At 44.8% G+C, this 21,649-nt stretch overlaps 1 protein-coding gene across 3 annotated transcripts in view; it reads left to right on the top strand.

The window, feature by feature from the left end:
- The first annotated feature begins 427 nt into the window (after positions 1–427).
- The window catches only part of LOC119160977 (glycerophosphocholine phosphodiesterase GPCPD1), a 159,156-nt gene continuing 137,934 nt past the window's right edge, over positions 428–21,649 (top strand). For 2 of the 3 annotated variants that reach the window (XM_037413272.2, XM_037413271.2), the window contains exons 1-2: positions 429–780; positions 7,828–7,867. In XM_037413272.2, coding sequence (XP_037269169.2) covers positions 763–780; positions 7,828–7,867 — 58 coding nt within the window. In that variant the 5' untranslated portion in view covers positions 429–762. Of the gene's footprint in view, positions 781–7,827; positions 7,868–14,554; positions 14,702–21,649 lie in introns of all 3 variants that reach the window. The other variant, XM_075880260.1, reaches the window with a different exon arrangement.

Raw genomic sequence — 21,649 nt, 5'->3', positions numbered from 1 at the left:
AGTGTCTTCAAAAAAATTTTTACGTTTTTAGAGCTTATATGCAACAAAAATAACGTAAAAATGTTTTAAAAAGACATAAACGTAATTATAATTAGCCCTACGTACGCGAAGCTGTCATTCAACAAGTAACTTTTTTAATACAAGGCATTCTCTGAATTTAGTAACAAACGCTATAATTGCAAATCTCAAAGGCTGAGTACAAAGACCCTTAGCTCTACGTACGTAGCGCCGCCACAAGTGACTGGTGTTTCGCGCGCATCTGGCAGGCACAGGAAATCTAGGAGGCGTTGGTAGTGTACTAGAACATACCCCAAACTCAAAAATAATTGCTTTCAAAAAAAAATAAATAATAAAAAGCAAGGCAACGTCACATCCGGTGAGAAAAGTTTTTTTTGTTTTTTTTTTACCACACGCATGCGCAGACACTAATAATACCGCAGATTCGATGTACATGCACAAGTCGCGCTCCGCTGCTCGCGTTGATACAGTTTCTTACATCGGGTCGTAGTCGAGTATCGACCTCTCATTCCGATTAATCGGAAGCGCTAGCTAGCCAGCGGGCAAGGACTGGTAGTTGTTCTGTGGCGAGGGTTGTTAGGGGTGGACTAGCGGCGCTGCGCCAAACCCCGTTGTAGTCAGGAGCAGACGGTTTTTCCTGTGTCTGAACCGCGGCTCTCCGTACCCTCTGCTTTCCCACAACCCGGTTGCCCAGGCGTGAATAGATACGGCTGCAGCTCTTTTCTCCGTCAGTTTGGTGCCGGAATGGAGTGCCTATATGCGGTAAGTGTGGAACATTCAGACGTTTTTTTATCACCGTCTTCATTTAGAGGAATTATTGCTTAAGTTAATTTGACGGGCGCTTTTTCCCGCTGTCGTGAGATAACGTGGCCAGCTGTGGCAAGCAGCTGCTGGGTCTGCCTTGCTAAAGAACAAGCCAGGCCCGGAAAGAACCGAAGAACTTTTACTACGCTCAATAGACTCCAGTCTCTCTTGCTTTCAATGTGTTCAGCCATTTGATTTATGTTCTCTGAACGATATATTCGCTTCGCCGTCACCTACTACGATGCGCGGTTATTGCTCCCTGCCCACTCGACGTATCAGAGTGGTAAACGATGGGACATTCCTTTCAGCTGTCTATTTGTGTCGATACCACTGCTTTCTAATCTATCACGGCAATTATAGAACGGTGTTGTAAAATTTCAGTGATCTGGTGATGCATTACGAACTTGCAAAGCGAGGAAAGGAATAGGACAAGAGGAACAACGGATCAACATAGCTAAGTAAAGAGAGAGAGAGAGAACAATGACTGTAATTTTAAAAACTGTACGTGGTTGGGAAGCTGAAGAAAAAGTGTGCATGTCAAACTTTTTATAGAGCTGGCTGGTTCACTTAATTTCCGTGAGGTAAACTTGTTCAATTGGCGAAGTTGCAGTCCTTTGATTTCCCCGGAAAGTTTTTTTTTATCACTGCCACAAGAGCTAGGAGCTCGGAATATTGGGTTTGCCCATTACATGGAAAACCACTGTTTTCATCATCAGTTGCAGCTTTATGAGGAATATCTCTCAACTGCCTCAACAGTGTCTGAACTCTCGAGGTAACATAAATTTGGTAGTAAAGCGCACCAACTGCTGAGCGTTTTCACTTCCTTACTTTTCTTCTATATTGCATTACTTCACTTGTCAACAATGCCTAGGAAAGTTCATAATTTCTACAATTGTTTTGTGCATCGGAGGAGTTCCATGTAAGGTGCCCAATCGCTTGTCAAGCATCGACCTCAGCATTAAGTACTGCCCCATGTGGTATGCCCAAATGCTTTGCTGAGCCGATAATATTGTAATTTATGGAAAGCTATCATCATTGTCAGCCATATATGCCATATTCTCTGGGAATCCAGTGAAAGATCTTTTTTAAAATTTCTTTTGGAGGTCATCCTAGAACAACACTATTCCAGTATTTAGGAAGCTTTTCATGTCTTCTATTAGTATGAATAGTTGAATACAGGATTGCTTGCAAGAGGTCGTTGAGAATAAAAAGTTCTACGCAGATATACGTAGCGTTGTTCCCCAAGGTGTCTCGAGGCACTGCTCCGGCGGGTTGCGACAGAGTATGCTAAATCACTGTCATAGTGGTGTTTTGGCTACTATGCTTGAATGTTTACCCCAAAGATGCTGGTTTGATCCCGGCTGCGATTCTCATTTCGGTGTGAAAAATAAAAAGCCAGAAATATGCGTACCATGCAATGTCAGTGCATTTAAAAAAATTCCCTGGTGGTAGAAATTATATGCAGGGTGTGTACAGGTCCTTGAAAACCCTTGAATTAAAAAATGCATTTTAAAGGCCCTTGAAAGTCCTGGAATTTATTGCTGTCCTTGAAAATCCTTGAATTTCCTGAGCAGTGCCCTTTCATATTGGCATTGTGGCCTGCTAAACATGGTGGATCTGTGTGTCAGCCAGTCAAACTTTCCATTTGAAGAGCAGCAGTGCGATGCAGGCCCACGTGGTTTCATTTTGCAGAACTGCACATAAAGAATAAAAGTCAGTTTTGTGGCATGGGGGGAGCAGTGAAAGTGATAGCAACAATGTTACACAAACAACAGCAAGCAACTCGGTACATGCAGTGATCCACTTAAGCACGAAGGACGCATGAAAAGAACATGCATAGAATGAACGATAACAAACAACTGTCACTGCTTGACACTTGCAGCGTGCTGCTTAAACACACAGAAGGATGCTTGAAAAGAGTGTGCAGGTATGCACAGGATGAGTGTCAAGTAACAACTGCTCACATTTGCTCATATTATTCAAAAAATCTCTGAGTGACGGCGCATTGCCGGAGGACTGGAAAACCGCCAGAGTCAAACCACTGTTTAAATCTGGTGATAAATCCAACATTGCAAATTATCGGCCTATTTCGTTGACATCTACTTCATGCAAAATCTTCGAGCACATAATTTATAAGCACATAGTAGATTTCCTTGAAAAGCATGAAGTCCTAACAGATGCACAACACGGCTTCAGACGTGGGTATTCTACTAACACACAATTACTTGGAATTACACATGACTTCGCGGAGGCTATAAACAAAGGAAAAGAAACAGACGCTATTTATATGGATTTTAGTAAGGCGTTTGATAAAGTGTCTCATAATAAATTACTTCTCAAGTTGGGCCTTATTGTAACAAATCATACGATATTAGCATGGATTAAAGCTTACTTGACAAACCGGTATCAATACGTTTCCCTAAATAGCACCTGCTCCAACCGAGTTGAAGTTGCTTCTGGCGTACCTCAGGGGTCCGTGCTTGGGCCTCTGTTATTTTTAATTTTTATAAGTGACATCGCCACCAACATTAATGTTAAGATTAAACTCTATGCAGACGACTGGGTGATTTATGAAACAGTCAATCCAATTCAGGACCAGATTAGGTTAAATGAAAACTTCCAAAAAATCATTTCATGGTGCGAACAGTGGCAGATGACTATTAATTACGACAAACCGGTCTTTATGCGAATAACCCACAAAAAGAAGCCACTTTTATTTCACTACGGAGCTAATGGAATAGGCCTCTCGGAGGTTGCTGAATATAAATACCTGGGTTTATGGTTCACAAATAATCTATCATGGTCAAAACATATAGATGTCATCACAAATAAAGCGTAACGTAAATTATTCTTCTTGCAACGATCCTTGAAATTAGCAACTCCTTCTGTACGCTTCCTTGTATACCAGTCAATTATATGTCCCATGCTTGAATATGCCATGCCAATTTGGGACCCTTACACCAAAACAAACATCAGCAAATTAGAAAGAATACAGAAAAAAGTAGTGCGTTATATTTATAATTCTTATGGTCGTTCGTCAGTTACTGAGGTCATCAAACGAAGTGGGCTCCCCACAGTTACGAAGAGAAATAAAATTTGTCGACTGAAACTTTTGTACCAAATAGTTAAAGGACATTACAACATAGATACCTCCCACATTATCACTTTTTCTGAGGGTTATGCTACCAGGCAAAGACACTCTTTAATGATAGCTCCTTTATTTCCATGAAATAATTGCTTTAAATACTCTTTCTTCTGTAGAACTATTGCTGATTGGAACAACCTAGCTATTAACATTGTAACACAAGAATCACTTTTATTGTTTGAAAAATGCTTAGAGTAGTTCTTTAGTACCATTGATTATATCTTTTGTTGCATTTGTTACTTTTTGTGTGTCACTTGTAAAATTCGATTATCAGTTAAACGGAATCTTTTTTCCAGCGATGTATCCTCTGCATATTTTATATACCCTACTTGGCATTTCACTAATTACTTCGAATTTTGTTTCGCATCCCTATTTGTGTTGCTTTAACTGTATGCATTATATTGTCCGCGTTATGCATTTTCTGCGTGTATATTATTTTGCCCTTTCAGAATACTGTGTACCTCTGTCTCACACCTGCTATAGTCTCTGTTCGAGACTGCAGTATCAATAAATAATAATAAATAAATAACTGTCACAGTTGTTACTCGTGCACAACCCAATGCTCTTAAATTTTTGTTCTTGAAAACTGCTACACGTAGAGCATGGCCTGTGAGATGTTGGGCCAGCAGGTTTCTCTCTGCCGTCCCAATCGCACAGAGACGGCATAATTTCACAGGTGGGCATGATCGAATCCTCTGCACCGCGCCGCTTGCCACCAGGGCATTATCGAGGCGACTGCAGCAGTTTCGGTGCAGCTTCGGGCTACATATACGATTTCGGGCTACTGTATGATGTTCCACCGACTTGTGACTGGTCATTGTGTGCAGCAGTAATGAACCTATTAGAAACCACACAAAAACATGATGTGCATTTGACACGCTGTGTGCACAGTGGTCGTATCGAAATTTTCTCTGTTGTGCAACTACGGTTATCCTGCGTAGGTGCGCAGCACGACTTATACGGAAGATAACTGCTGAAACGCTCACGTTAAGTTACATAAGCTTGTGAAAAAAAAAAAAAAATCAGGTCCAGCCTACATAGAAGAGGGGCTCTAAATGAAGTGACTGAACTTGTCACCCGGCAACAGACATGCATTCTTCCACCTATGTTAACACTGCTTCTGGGTCTGAAACAGCCAGACAGACCTGCTGTGAAGGCGAAATCTGTGCTTCTGTAGCTTTACAGCCTCTCCAGCACAATGCTTCACACTATCCTCGTAGCTTCCTACAAGTCTATGCTGAAAACATCTTGACCGCTTTTGTGAGCTTTGCGTATTGTGATCTTGAGAAGTTAGACTAGATCATGTCGTTATAATTGTGATATCCATTTATTTATTGTAAGTGCTATAATATCAGTCATTTTTGATAACTTCATAAGGGAAAATTGTAGCTTTGCGTGCCTCTTTGAGTTGCTACTTTGAAAAACTTGTGACAGGTCCGGGAAAGTCCCTAAATATCCTTGTATTTTTGCCTTGGAAACCTGTGTGAACCTTGTATCTGGAGCCGTTCACCTAAAACCCTAGAAACTATGCTCAAGTGTTTAAAAAGCACACTTATGCATCTCTCCTGTGGTGAAAACTTTCTTTTTTAAGTTAGTTAAAGGCATCTTGTGCATCTGTCCTGTGGTGAAAACGTTCTTTAAATTACGTAAGAGTACCTTACCTGTTAGAGCCTTACCAGTGAGGACGTAGTTGTTCATAAAGTAGTTCACTGTTTCGTGCGGTGACGACTATTTCTTCTGCTGCTATGGACAGGGGTCAAACTCTAGAGAAAGGGAAATTGGCATAATCAACCTGCTTGCACAAGTTTTCAGTCTTCAAGAGTGTTGCTTGTTAAGCAAATTCGTACATACACGAAGAAAGCCACTAAAATATAGAATAAGGAGAAACTGCAAGGCATAAACAGTGACAGTGAACACAGAGGTGGCTACTAACAACTGACGTTTATTATGAAAAAAAAAAAAAAACTCCTAAGTGTGTACAGAGCATGCGTAAAAGCACTATACTAGATCACTGCATCTTATTCACGCAAGTCACCGCTGTTAAAAAAAAATCTCGCTCTTCTCGGGTCAAAAAACACAGAAGCTACGCTTACGCATTTTCCCAGACCAAGTTTCGGAGTAAAGTTAATGCATTAACCAGATTGTCCAATGTATTGCTTATCAAAATTATAAGTGGAATGCTATTCACCACAGATGTGTTACATGCATTCACTTTGTCAACGTTTTAGTGGCTTTCTTTCAGTTTAAGTTTCCTGTCTTGTAGCTTTTATTTCAATAGTTGTTGTATTGCATGTAAAGGAAACATTTTCATCACCTGGTTTTTCGCAAGGAGCTGTAAAAAAAAAATCTATGGAGTTTCCAGGAAGGTTTGTAGTTAATAAAATTCTATGCCATCCAGGAAACCAGGACAACTTTTTGTCAACTAGAAAGCTTTCTGAGAAATCTGTGCAAGTGTCCTCTGTAGCTTCCTGCTACGAATTGGGGGACAAATTTTTCCCTTTCATGGAGCTGCCTTCAGCTCACATACTTTGAGAGGACTGATTCACCATTGTAGCACAGTTGGTGATAGGCTGCCCCATTCTTAGGCATGGAAAGGAAGAACAGCATGGAAAGAAGTGCCGTAATTCTAAAGTTGGTGATTGTGACTACCAGCCCTGTAGGCAGGATTTTTTAGGGGGGGGGGGGGGGGCACAGGGGGTAGTTGAGGAGCACTAGGGCACCCCCACCTTCTGGTTGTGGGCCTGGTGGCTATACTGCATCTGTTGCATTTGACACACAACCTGGCGTGTTGCTGTTTACAGTTATGCATTTGACAGAGGATTGTAGCTTGTAACATAAGCTATGTGGGCCCATGTGCCGCAGAAGCCTCTTGAGAGCCCCCTAGTCAATGAAGCAGGTAGTGAGGGCTCGATAAATGACCACTCCAATAGGACCGCTAGGCATTCATTGCGTGGTGTTGACGAGAGTTCCTTTAATTAAGTTAGGGCCATTGCACGAAACTCTGCTACAAGTGTGTTCAATGTGTATGAGTCAGCAACAAACTTTCTGCTCTGTGAGAGAAAGTACCCTGGCAGCATAGCTGATTTGTAAGCTCATTGTGCCAACGTTGAATACCTGTTTCAGTTGAAAATCAAGCCAGGCTTTAATGCATACATAAAATATGCAAGCAAGATGCCATAAAACAAGTTTACGTCACAATAAGAAAAAGTGCTTGTTTCAAGTAGATTGATGGGATTGAACATTCGAAAGAGAGAGAATTTGATGGGTATGAAATACGCAAGTGTTTTACAAGGATGCGAGGACAATACGGCAAAGTGCAGAGAGACGGAGAGCTGGTTAATCAGTGGGTTTGTATAATTGCCTATGTTGCATACTCTATAGGCAAAGCGAGTGGAGATCCAAAAGCTTTAGCAGGAAGGGGAGGCATAATTTTCTGGGCATGAGGGTAGAGCTGGGATCCCTGGTGTAAATAGGATGCTCTTTAACAGATGAACATCATTGCAGGGTCTATGAGGGACATGAAATGTGCTCTGGACCAACATGGAGTGCCCCGTTTCACTTATTGTGCATCTAGAGTGCTGTCTATGGATGCTGTTGGGTTTCATCATTATTGGCATGTAGCTGGCTGCTGCTGTGGTAAATTAAATCTGTAGCTTCAAGGTTAGCAACAGGACGCTGTAGCCAGTGAGCTATTTTAATGGCTGTTTGTTTAGAATTCAAACATCCGGCCAAAACACCGTACGTTGGTGTGATGCGGGTGGGAGGTGTTTTTCTGGGCTGTTTTAACTCTGTCATTGCATGTAACGTGAGGTTTTCTTTGGGGAGCTTCAATCACTTTGTTTCCTGTTCCTCTCTTTCAGGCACAAGCTGCAGTGCACAACCTGCTCCCTACAGAAGATGGTGAGCTTGAGCAAAGCTTGTTATGTTTCTAGTTTTGGGTTTGTACTCCTCGGTTATTCCTGGCATGGTAAAAGTGCATTAAAGGGTCTCTGAAACTGTTTTTCTACATTCCGTAGTTGATTAGACCACTACTGGAGCAAATCATTGGCGCTGTAATTCAATCGAAGTACCCCTTATTAACGGAGCTACGAGTAAAAAACGAGTACCCTCCTCCTCCGCTCCACCTTTCAGCCTCAACTACCCCAACTCTTCCTTCGGGTGCTCGGGGCTATCACAGAGCCTGTGCTGCGTGTTCCACAGCTAATGAGATCAGCAGCCATGGTGACGTCAATGGGGCAAACAATGCCGTTCGGCAAATGGGCAGTTGAAAAATGTTTGGCCCGAATCGCAGCGATTTGCAGCGGTTCGCAACTTTAAAGTGTTTTAATAAATTACAGAGTTTACACAGAGAGCTCTAACTGGTTTCCCTTTGGACTTGGTCTACCGGTTCAATGTGTTTGTAGAAGATCGTCAAAACCGTTTCAGGTTCCCTTTAACTGGTGAAAGTAACATATGTTGAGCTACTGCGCCATGCATAACTGGTCAGGCCCATGAGGGGGGAGGTGGGGAGCCATAAAATGAAGAGGGATGTCAAGTAAAGAGGACAATCCCTCCAGTGCAGGGGCGTAGGTAGCAATTTTTTCGAGGGGGGGGGGGGACACACCTCTTTGAACTGTTTTGGGAGCCGATCGGGCAAATGGTCATTTTGTGCTCTCTATGCTATGGCGAAAAAATTTTGGCGTGGGCCACTAGCCCAGTGTGCCACCCTTTGGCTGTGCCACTGCACTATTGCTGCAATGTGCAGGCTTGCCTATGATATTTCAAGATGCTAGATTATTTCAGCAAAGTATGCAGGTGACATTGTTCTCTTCATATATAGGTTTGAGCACTAGTATCCAAAAATAAACATTTATTAACCTTGAAAACAGAAAAGACTGTTAATGCATTACAAAAAGGAAATGGCCGCTAAATTCTTGATGTTACAATTTGCATTTTTTATGCTCATGCAGGCTTTTCTCATACTGTTATTTCCACACAGTGACAGAGGAACAGTCGATAGTATGTAGGGACTAAAGATTTGAATTTAGTGTAAGTGCATGCTCACAGTTCAACAACTCAACTTTGAGGTGTAAGGTCATGTGATGTATAGGCACATGGTCATCTGTTGTGACTAAGCTTGAACACAAGCTATCCATACGTGTTTACACATGTCAAAATGCCAGCAGTAGTTTGCTTCTGCTGCTTTTGTTTATGACAGTATCTGGAAGCAATACGATGAAGTGCGAAAGGACTCGGTGGAGTAACCAATGGTTGGTTCGGGAGGAGGACTCTCCCCTTCCCCTGGCAGTATCTTGGAGCAATATGATGAAGTGCGAAGGGACTCGGTGAAGTAGCCATAGGTTTGGTCGGGAGGAGGATTCCCCCCCCCCCTCGAAATATATATTTTTCTGAGTGCATGTGCACCTTGTGAACAAAGGCTCGCTGGGGGCTGCAATAATCTGCTCTGGGCTGTTCTTGATGTGGCCCAAAAAATACACTGCCGAGGCTGTGACGTCGCCTTCTGACTCTTTTTGCAGCAGTCCAGAAAGGAAGTGGCCCTCCTGACTTTTAAAGAGTCGACACACTCGCACTAACCTTTGCCCCTGGAGGGAGCCTTGTAATGGTGCCTACTGAAAGTTAAATAAATATACAGACCCTAATTGGCGTACATAAAGGTGGCAGGGGTAGGACGAACCCTCAACCCCCGACAAAAGAAAATTTTGGCTTTGCCTTCAGTAGAGTTGTATTCTGCCGCTAGATTAAAATTTACGGTAGCGCCAGTGAAGAGCCGTATATGCCTGCCGCGAGTAGGTGAATCGGGGGAAGAAACTGGTTCAGAAAGCTGGTCAGGAGGTACTATCAGAAGGGAGGACCAGGGATGTAGACAAATTTTCATGCGGGGGGGGGGGGGAGGCAAGGGCCCGGTGTGCCACCCGCTGGCTGCTCTATTGGGAAGGACATTTGGGCGTGTTGGTAGTACGCCGTTCTTCTGAAACCATAGCGCACTAAACGAACGCGAGACTGATGCAGACGGGACAAGCGCTTGTCGCGTATGCATCGTTGTCTCGTGTTCGTTTAGCGTGCTGCGGTGTGTTTGCATGTCTCGCGTTCGTTTAGTGCGCCGTGGTTTATGAATCACCTTCAAAAGTCCGGAGATGCCACGCCTCGACGACCGAAGCGTAGTTGGGCGCATGCTCTCGGCAATATTGTCCGATGGCGGGTCACCGAGCGTCCGCCTCATGACGTCAGTCTGGAGTGCTGCCGTATTCGATTGTTAACCTTTGTATTTTGTATCTCGGACATGAACAGTGTTACTGTAAACGCATGCGCGTGAAAACAGCTGGGTTGCTGCATACGATGTTTGAAAGTCTTATTCACGTCGCGATATATAAAAATAGGAAAACATCGCCTTAACAGCTCAAGAGTGTGGCGCACAGATATCTTACGGAAAATAGCCACAGAATCGTGTCTTCCTCCGTCCGCATCTCGGTACTTGTATGCACGCGTTGGCTTTGAATAATGCTGCCTAGGCTCTTTACTCGAACGATTCCTCGCTTTGTCGAGCACTTGCTGCGTGACCTGAACCACCGTGGTGGTGTGGACCGTTGAGGCCCAGGCAGAGCATTGACCTTAAACGAGGGGCACTCTTCCGAGGGGCGGAACAAAGGGAAGGCTTTCGGTCAATGTCGTCGTGTGCGAGTGACATTCCGTAGGTCATCACGCGGCGGACGAGCTGTCGTTTTTGTGGCACTCCTTCCGTCCTTTGCTACAGAGTCCACGTAGCTCATCGCTCATTCGGATAATTAAGCGATTTGAAAGCGGGTGCTGGGACGAGTTATGAACACCCCTGCAGGAATTCAGCCGGTGGAAGAAACGATAAAGGGAAAACAAAGGATCGACTTAGATTAAATGGTGATATATGATAACTCTAATGTCAATAGTTTTACCATTTCAAGGTCAAAGTTTGTTTTAAGTTTCGCGCTGAAACCGCCGCGGCATGACGTCGTGGATTTAAGTGTATTTTTCGTATTTTGGCGCCGTTTACTCAACAAAAAAATCTCTTTAACGGTATATGTCTACGGCGTTCCCTCGGAGGATATTGCACTTTCATTAAAGGTTCTTAGCAAGCTACGGAAACACGTTACGGGAAGGCGGCAACACGGAACCGGCTAACGAGTACGCATGCGCGACCATTGTACGCGCGTACTGAAAGGAACCGGGTCGTATTTCCCTAACGTGTCTTCGTATAGCCTGCTAAAACCCTATAATAGAGGTTTATAGCAAGCAATAGACTAGCAGATGCCGTCAAAATATACGCGCATTACGTCATGGCGATTTTTGCCTTCTTTGTACTCCCGACGGACGTTTTCCCGGATCCGAACTGCGAGAGCGCTGTTTATGTGACTAAAGCTCAAGTAAGCAATTGTGTGGGAAGGTGGTGTCTCCACGCACATTTTAGTTTTGCGTATATTCTTGTTTTCCAAGCGTGTTAATCTTGGAATTGGGGAAATAGCAATTTATCATCGTAAGAAAAATTGTGATAATGGGCCTGTCAAAATAAATGACATCACTGCATTGGATGGCGGGCACATATTTCCCACCGCCCAACGCTTCTTTTTGCGCGTTTTTTTTTTTCGCATACCAAGAGTCTTCTCTCGGTAAGCTGGATGATCTTGGAATAGGTGACCGGTAAAATGGGCAATCGCAGGGAACTGTGTAATACGTCGGCTTTTTGTTCGACACACCACGCGGGCTAGCAGCGGCACGCCTGCACTTTTGTATCGCTCCGTTGAAAAAAGCACCTCTCCGTGCAATGTCAGTGCTTTAGAAGTTTGCTTTTTTTGGTTTCTGCTAGCCGTGACTGCGACAATTACCAGCTAGGAAAGTCATAAACAGTAAGGAAGCTTTTTGCCGCACCAAAATGCTGTGCAATGCTTTTATGCTGCTCGGGGGTACTGTCAGTTTTGTTAACAGATCAGTCCATACTGAAAACAGTTTTAATTGTATGATAGCTTACTACAGATATAAAAATAATGATTTTAAAGATCTCAGGGGTTGGTGATGACTCTATATAGCAGTGTGTTAAGAGTTCATTTCGGGATCGCTGCTTCGGCCGAAATCGTCGGTCGATCGGCATGCAGCGCACCATTTATCGAGCACGTTGACATGTCTTTTTCTTTTAAAGCCTTAAGCGCACTATAAGATGCATTTCTTAGTCGAAGCCGGATGCTTATTTGAACGCTGATCTTGGTTAAGCTGCGCGGCACCGCGGCAAATAAACAATGCAGTCAGACATAGACGGCGCCGAATAATCCGAACCCTGCGCTTAATTGTTTAACGCATTTCTTCCTTTGGGTGCCGTCCTGGCACACAGTTTGACCACGATAAACGCAAATGGACTCGTCCAGCGCTTCGTGTAAACTTACTGAGTGAAGCTTTCGCGTTTTTTTTTCTTTTTCATATATATGGTTTGCAATGCCGGTGCTCATCTCATATGACGTGTAGATTTCGCCCGCGCATTCCCATAATATCTTTGCTAGGCGCGCCTGTGCGACACTTTATTTCTGGATACAATATTCGCATCAATTCATGCGCAAGCTTTTTATTAGTGCTGAATACACACGTACTTGTAATAAAATGGTCTTTTCACTCTCTGGATCCATCATTCGGTACCCAAAGGCTACTTGTCGCTGCTGCTCTCTTCACAGCTGCGGCCCACCTCATTTTTCTTCATTCTGTGGGAATCGATACACGCGTTTGCCTTTCGCCCTCGAGTTGGAGCAGGCAACGGCTGAACAACCGAACCTGGTTTAAAAGATAAGCGGGTGACAGAGCGCGCGAATCTTGAATAATCTGAGGCTTACGGTGGAGCGGTTCGCCGTCGTCTACTCTCCTTGAACTGGAAGCCGGTAGCAGATGGTGCATCTCACAATCCCTCGCTCTTTTACTGGTCACCGATTGGGAACGAGTTGTATACTGATAAGAAAAATTGTTTTCTTTTTCCTTCTTTAGTGTTCCTGAATTTACCCTGTCATCTAATTTACCTCGACTCGTCCCCATTGTTTTCTTTTTCCTTCTTTAGTGTTCCTGAAATTACCCTGTCATCTAATTTACCTCGACTCGTCCCCATTGTTTTCTTTTTCCTTCTTTAGTGTTCCTGAAGTTACCCTGTCATCTAATTTACCCCGACTCGCCACCCTGTGAGTCTTATTGTTGTCGGAGTGATGTAGAAAAGTACATTCAATCAATCATAGCAGTAATAATAGCGGCGGCAGTGTTTTTTTGAGGTACATGAAATAGTGAGGTGGAAACTAAAACCAGGCTTCCCGATACAAATGGAAAATCGGTTGAGCGATCCATGGAGACCCTGTAAATCGAGGCAACTTTTTTTTTTTTTAATCTCAGGTTCAAAATGTTATCGCCTGTTTAGAAATCGAGAAGCGACATGCACGAACCGCTGCATCCTGCGGAATTATTTTTCTTCTTTTTCAGAGACTGCTTCTTTCCAGTATTCTCTGCTTTCGCTCGAGTTTCCCTTGAGTCGCGTGCCGATCACTTATCGTAACTGTAGATATTCCAACGCCATGGAATTCCAAGCTATCTGTTTTTTTTTTTTTTTTTTGCTGGTCGGCATTTCCGCGATGAAACAACCTAACAAAAAGAAAGGCTGCCTCAAAATCCGTACCTATCTAAACGACGGGCAGCTACGTTTTGAACGCGTTCGCGACGTTTTTGCCCGGCGTTGGTGGGTTCATTTCGACCGATGCGGTATAGCCACGGTGCCGCTTTGGCTGAAATGTTTCGCGCGTAACTATCGTACGCTGTTAATGCAAGCGAGCCACTAATGGGAGGCATGTTTATTCCAAAAGTGTGCTCGTATTACTTACCCAAATCGCCGGCGACGGGGGGACGTGCTTCTGCGGGAACGTTGCATGCGCGATAAAGAATAAAGAGGGAGGGGGGGGGGGATGCGGGCACTCTTTCGACGAGCTGCAAGTTATCCCCGAAACTTTCGGAATGCAGAGCGTTTTCTTGAGTTAGAGAGATACAAGTTATTTGCGCCCTGTCAAAAATGACGTGGGGATGATCCTGCCCCTAACCATCTGCCGGAATCCCTCGGACCCTGGCGGTGGTACGTAAGTAGAGGTGTGCCGCCGATCGGCGCGCCGCCGATGTGTTTAGTCGGCGTGCCATTTAAATAAGTTTTTTTTTCAGCTTGCCTACGTTTATTTTGCACCTCCTGTCATTAGTCTGGCCTTAATTTTTTCTATTTCGCAAATGCATCAAAATTGGTTCACCTGCCATTTCAAGTTAAATAGGGGGACTATAAAAAAAAAAAAACCTTGTCGAGTGCTCTTAATAATGTTGGATTATATTTAAACGCGAATTTTCAGATACTTTTGAGTTCACTATATTTCAGCGAATCCCGTTCAGTGACATCGCCAACGGTGGTGTTTGGCGATGACTGAAAACATTTACCGAACGTTTGCCAGTTCTCTTGCTTCTCCAGGGTGTTCTATCAAGCATTACGGTTAAAAGTAGTGAGTTTCAGCTAAATAAGCAGAAAAAACACAGTAAAGTTGCTTTTTTTTTTTTTTGAAATTGTAGTTTCAGTTTCCCCGGCGCCGCCGACGACGAAAAGTGGCCGTGCGCCGCCGCCGATCATTTTGCCCGGCGTGCGCCGCCGCCGCCGCCGACTCGGAACGACCTCCATGCCGCCGCCTGTCGAAACCGCCTCGGCGCACACCTGTATACGTAAGGGCGAAAGCGATGACTTTGCATCGCTCCTTTGCTTTGTGGTTTGAGCAATAAGGCCTGCCATAGATTCTACATTTCTATTCGGATCGTTATAGTATAAGGGCGAGTTCACACCATGTGGACTATAGGTCTGTGATGTTGTTGCAGTGCGTTGCGGATATAGAGTTGCGGAAGTGATTTACTCTATACACAATTGCTGGTTATGAAACACCACGGCCTGTAATTTGTTTCACGTGTGCTCCTCTTTCAACGGCCCTCTAGGGCCCGTGAAAGTGCGGACTGAGGCATGGCCTTCCCATTCCGACATGGAAGCAGCCGAGGGCCCCAGCGGTCCTTCCCGGCTATTCCCTCATTGAAGCTCTTCGTTTGTCTACCTGTTGCTGAGCTCTTTATCTTACGCTGCGACCGAGGTTATTGTCAGACACCACTTTTTTTTTTTTATGCGCGTATTCTGGGGACAGAGGCCTCGTGCAAACAGCGTTTGAAGAACCAATCAGGACTTCAGGCCATGCACGCGCAGCAAGTCGCAAAGCTTTGCTTGGCTTCATCGCTAAACAGAAAAGACAACTTGGTCGTTCGGCTGGGATAATTGGGGCAGCTCTTTTATCTATTCAAGGTGAATAATTGATCACTTATGGAGACAAATATTCGCAAAAATAAAGCTGGTGTCATATACGTCTCCCGAACCTGCGGTGATATGCGTTGCAATTTTTCCCGTTTTCACGCGAGCATTGTCTGACCAATCAATGCGGAAAAGCAATGCATTTCGTCGCAGTCTACAGGCAATATCTAGAAACTTGCGCTGTTGTCGGCACTCCCGTGAAGTTATGTGTCTTCGGCACTGAGTGACTCCGATTTATCGAGTGCGCATGTGTGTTGAATAGAGTGAATCAGTCCAGCTCGGTGGAGCATTATTTCGGCAGTTTGCGGAGAAAATCTTAAATAATGGAAAAAAGAGGCTGCGTAAGATATTCCCCTTTTTGTATGACGGCGTGTAGCGTCACGGATTTTACCGTTCGTTCTTGTGGGTGAAAAACTTCTCGAAACTTACTGTGCGCTCTCTTGCATTCCACGGTGTAATGTGCGAATTTGTTTACCGTATCCTTCTGCAGTATATTTTTTTGAGACGCCCCGAATGAGCTAGCGTTGTGATGTCAACCATACATATGTATGTTTCGAATCGTGTGCGCGAGGGCGGTGCTTGGTATTCTAGCACGCGCACGAAGCGACTCCACTACATTCGTTGCCGTGAACAGTCGAGTTATTCTGGTCGTCTGCTATATATAGTTGCGCCCATTGACGCTTCGTGTTTTGATTTCGTCGGTGAACTTGGGCGCATTACACCGCAGGAATTGTCAGCGGCCGCTTTTTAGAAATCTGAAAGTGGTGACAGGCTCTTCGCAGGAATGACCTTGATTTCCTCATTTGATCCGACAGCCTGTCTCCGCTCATTAAAAGGTTAACTAACTATAAATGTATCTTACTAATGAGTGTCCCGAAACAAATTTTGGGACAGGAAAAGGATTTAAGTTTTAACAAAATTATCCGTTTATAATAATAATACTATTATCATGTAGTAACTGTGGCCGTCGTTTTCCACGTGGTGACTACAATTCCGCATTCTGACTACAGTTCTGCAATTCTACGCATGTTCCGCAGGAATGTTTTGTGCATTAGTGCGCGTCGTTCTCGCGTGGTTGGAATATATTGCATGAAAATGTACCCGGCAGCTGGACGAGAACCATTCGTGTTCACCGCTGTATGTATAGTTCAGCAATTCCAATCGCCTCTAAATTATAATAACAGGACGTTTATGTTAGTATAAACTCTTTTTTTTCTTTCGTTGCTGTTAATTTGCTGTCGTCTTTCGTTATATCGTCGATGCACCGCTGTTTCTGTGTGCGTTATATCCGTGGCTGTATCACGGTGCTTTCATTTAGCCCTCATGGCGCCGGTAGTTACAGTCCAGGCATGTCGCAGTTCGACGCAGTCAAAAGCCATGTTTCCCTCGCCATTCTCGTCTCTTTGCATCGTGGTGGTACGCCGTTACAATTGTACTAAACGTGCGCGGTGCATGCATCAACGCGTGAGCCGTAATATCATATTGGCATGCGGCCTGAGTACGGCAATGATTTGGTGCCGCATACTGCAGGCATACTGCACGAAAATCGCTGCTGTAAAACGGGACAGCTGGCGTCGCACTTGAATAAACGCAGTCAGTATGTATACTCTTTTACTGGGCTCGTAGTTTTTCCTGCCGATTGCGATCATATTCACTGCAGCGGCGGAGCTCGGCGTTGTTCGGTGCGGATGGAAGCCTGTGAAAGGTGAAAGCAACGCAACGGCACAATTGCCGCATTGTGTTGTGATCTTCACAGACAAGGCCAAGTGACACTTGCGCTGCATGGTTGTTGTCGCATCCGAAGACGGCGCAGTGGTGCCCAGGCGACTTCTTGTAAGCGTGGTATAGTAGGTGTCGCGCTAGTAAGTTTACTTACTAGTGCATATTTACTATAGGCTCGTAGTCTTCCCCGTTCACGGCATTTATCCATTGGCAGCGATGCTCTGCGCTTTTTTGTTGTGGATGGAAATCGGCGAAAAATGAAAACACAACATCGGCACGATGCGCTGCGAACTTCACAGGCAGTGCTCAGCAATCTCTTCCTCTTGGCCTGGTTGTTGTCGCATGCGAAGACGGCGCAGTGGTACCTAGATGGCTTTTTACAACCGGGTGCAGCATGAACAGGCGCTTTTTCGCATTTTAAAGTCTCAGAGCCACTGCTTGTCGCGCTAGCGAGGCACGCCTTGGCAGTTCAAAACAAATTATGGTGTCTGTGGGAGCGAGAGTATACCGCCGAAGGTGCCTGCAGGTGCGAAATAGGCGTGCTCTTCTCTATTCGGGAAAAAAACCACCGTCTCTTCCATCTCTGAGTGGTTTAGGGTATAAGTATGAACTTTCCACCCCCACCCCCCCTTGTTTTTTTAGAGTGCATTATTCTGCTTTATAAACTATGGTAGAGGTATGACTGCGTGCCCCCCTCCTAGATGAATTGGGACGTGGCGCTCACTCCCAGCCTTCCCGTGCGCACGCTTATGGGCCAGAGGCCCCATATTTTTGCGATTCCGTCAAAAATTGCGGCATTAACTTTTCTTTTTTTTTTCGCAGAAATGTCAAAAAAGCTACAGGAATATGCGAGTGTTCAAGTCGGAATCGAATAATTTTTGATGAGTGGGAGCCGTACCCAGGTTCACACAGCAGGTGTGACGCTGTGGAGGCTTATATAACGAGACGTCTTGCAGTAGAGGCGTTCTCATCAAGAAATAGCTCAGTGTTCTTGCCACTCCAGATAGAACTTTGTTTTCGTTTTTATGCCGAGTGTATAATTGAAGAATTTTTCTGCCTTACGTACCTTACAAACGCCGTTATACATCTATTGTTATGCGGCTGAATCGCTTAGCGTCTATTTGCCTTCGCTTATCGGTATTAAGTTCGGAGCACTCCAGGGGTCCAGGTTGTCGTACGCTGTCGTCGTGGCTTGGCGTGTAATGCTCTGTGTAGTATACTGAGCGCGCATTCGCACCAATGAAAAGTGTTCTTACAAAAAAAAAATAGTGCGCTTTGCGTAACGCAGGCAAAACCACGTATAAAAGTAGAAGAAAATAAGAGGAATCACGCGTGAAGTAGAGAAGGGGAAAAAAAAAGCTGCATGAAAAATACGAGTAAAGAAGAAAAATAGAGACAGGAAGAAAGATACAAATAAAGGGAGACAAAGACGGGAAAAGAAAACTGAAAAGAAAAAAATAAAAAGAGGAGGAAAGTAAAAAAAAAAAAAACCCATGAGAGACAAAGAAAAGCCGCACTTCCCTTCACGCTTCGCACCGTGCACTTTAGTGCGAAGTTTTCTTGTTTATTTGCAGCCCGTCGCGATGCACGACTCGGAGGGCTCGCGCGAGCGTTTAAAATGGTCAAAGCCGACTGTGATACGTGCAGACTTGTATACGCGCGGACGCCAGGTGCATGCAACGGTGTATTTACACTGTCGCATGCATCTGACGTGTGAACTTCATAACTATGTGACCTCAAAGGCCCGTGTGCTCAGATTTGTGTGCACGTTAAAGAACCCCAGGTGGTCTAAATTTCCGGAGTCCTCCACTGCGGCATCTCTCATAATCATATCATGGTTTTAGGACGTTATACCCCACATATTAATCAATCAACTATGCGACCTCAAGTGAAGTCAGCCCTATTCACGAACTGCGTGCGATTTTCATGGCTGTTATACGTGCGTCCGTGCCATTTTCTCTTTTTTGACCCACAGAAAGCTCCGCGCTGCAGCTCGCATGTGCAACTTTGGTTTACAACCTTGGTTACCGAACTACCAGTTCGGAAACTTGAAACTTGCGACCTGCCGCTCAGTTTCCTGCTTTAACGAACATAGGTGGACAAAGACAAGTGGAACTCGCTGAGACTCACTCCAGAAATGTATTGTGCTGTTATACTGTAGGCTCACTTGGACTCGCATGCACGAATAGTTTCCTGAGCGCGACTCGCTCGGACTCAGCCTCGCCAATGTGCTACTCACCCGGACTCACTCCGACTCACGAATCGATCTGAGCCGGAGTGAGTCGACTCATGAGTGAGTTCTCCGATTTTTGTTAATGAATAACACCGCCCTTGAATGCTGATAGTGACAGGGAATTAGTGACAAGCACTTCGTATCGTTTCCTTCCAAACAAGAAGAGCGATTGGTGTCGATGTTCTGGGCATGGAGAGAACACTTTATTCCGTTGCCTTTAAATATAGGTCAGTGCCGATGAACCTTGTTTACTGAGAAAGATCTTTGAGGCTGTGACATTCGTGTCTCAAATGTGTCGCTCTTTTCACGTAGAACGTACAAAGCATGACGTGATGTTCAGCCAACACAGCCTCCTACAGTTTTAAATTGTCAAAATGACTGACTGGGTGAGTAGGTGATTCATGAATACTTGAAATACAAGCTCATAACATACATACAGGGACTAGGTAAGACAAGGACGTACTTGTCCTTGTCCTTGTCTCACTTAAAAGGACACTAAAGTCAAATAATAGTTTACGTCAGAGTGAAAGCTCAATCTAATGACATTTAAAACGACAATGTTATCAACAACAGTGCCCTACTTACCGAGAAATTGATTGAGCTGCACAACAACACATGCGCCACTGTAGGACATTCTCAAAATGATCCCGATGACCTCAGACGGACCGCCTACAATTAATCACTAGTAATCGATCTAGCTGCACTAAATAAAAAAAAAAACCTTCCTCGCACCAAGAGATGCAAGAAAATGCTGCTTGTTCAGTTTTGTGTGATTCGTGGAAAAAAGAACCGCCGGACGTTACTATGGGGAATGGCGCGAGTGGTTCAAAAATTCAATTTTAGCGTAGCTACATTGGACACGTGGCGCCATCTAGCGGGACGTGGTTAAACAAAAAAACGTCTGCCATTACCTCCGAGAGCGGGCGCGTGCGCCCGCTATCTTGGAGGCCATGATTGTTGCTGCTATGGCTCCCGCTGCTTCCGGTCTGCTGCTATTAGCGCAGTAAAGCCGGGCAACATTGTGCACGGCAATGGTGACGGGAGCTGGTCCGGTTGGTCCGCTTCTTGGGGCGGGTAATTTGAAGTGCGCTAACCCGATGCGAACCACTAAAACGTGATTTTATTTCAAATAGGCCCTTCCTTGGCGCAAAAGTAACACTACGAGGTTTCTGGAGCACTATTTCAACAATCAATGTCGACTTAATAGTTACCTTTAGTGTCCCTTCAATAATCCCTGTCTATACGTTACGCACTTGTATTTGAAGTAATCATTTAATTTAGCCCAAGCGTATTTCGAGGCTGAGTGTTTTTATTAAATAAATTCTTTACGTGTACCTGGTGGCCAATGTTGCCGAAGAATTTCGCGGATTCTTGTATCTGGACGCTCAGAATTAAAAAAAAATTAAATTGCATAACGTTAGGGCCTTCATGTAAAGGCTAAACAAGTTGCTAAACAATGAGTACTGCATTGTATTTATGTATATATACCACGTGTTGTTGCAACAATAGATAGAAATGTGGGATACGGTGCACAGTGCACCGTATCCCACATTTGTGCACCATGACTACCGGTGCTGTGAAGTTTCACATGTGATCCGCCGCGGGGAAGCAGTGGTTAGGGTGCTCGGCTGCTGACCCGAAAGTCGCGTGTTCGGTCCCGGCTGTCGCATTTCCATGGAGGCGAAATGGTCGATGCCCGTGCACTGCGGGATGCCAGTGCACGTTAAAGGAGCCCTCTAACACTTTTCAACCCCCCCCCCCCTATTTTTTACTCGTGGGCTGCATAGACTGACGCACGGACAAATTAGTGCAGCAAGAACGGCAGCGATAGCGGCACGCAGTACGAAGTTATTCAATTTATAAGAATTCGCAATACAAGAAAAAAAAATGGCTACCCTCAACTCGAATTTCGCGGGGTGACATGACCACAATTAACTCTCTGCTGTGACGTTGCAGGGGGCCTCCAATGACATGGGCTGAAAGCTCTTACGTAGAGGAAGCTCGTACACCATTGTAACCTGTTCAGTCAAATGTGTTTATGACGCTGTTACCTTAGCAACGGGCAACGTACAGCAGGAAGGAATGCCTAGAGGAGAGAGAGATGGGGGAGCAAGCGCACCGCTATACAGAAAAAAAAAAAAATTGTGGATACTGGTTTACCGGGTCGTAACTGCGCATGCGCGTGCCTTACGGGCGTTTACCGGACACGCTCAAACGCCCAACATGCTTCCAACGTTGCCATTACCGGCTTCCCGTTGAGCCGAGTCAAGTCAAGCCAAAGAAAAACGTAAAAAAAAAACAATGGCTACTTCGAGGCCCTCTACCAGCATGGCGTCGTGGACACGCTACTCGCCTGCCGATGATAAAA

This window comes from Rhipicephalus microplus, chromosome X (genome assembly GCF_043290135.1).
Source record: "Rhipicephalus microplus isolate Deutch F79 chromosome X, USDA_Rmic, whole genome shotgun sequence".
NCBI classification, from domain to species: domain Eukaryota; kingdom Metazoa; phylum Arthropoda; class Arachnida; order Ixodida; family Ixodidae; genus Rhipicephalus; species Rhipicephalus microplus.
The sequence above is the reverse complement of the archived record's forward strand: the minus strand, read 5'-3'. Positions and strand labels throughout refer to the sequence as shown.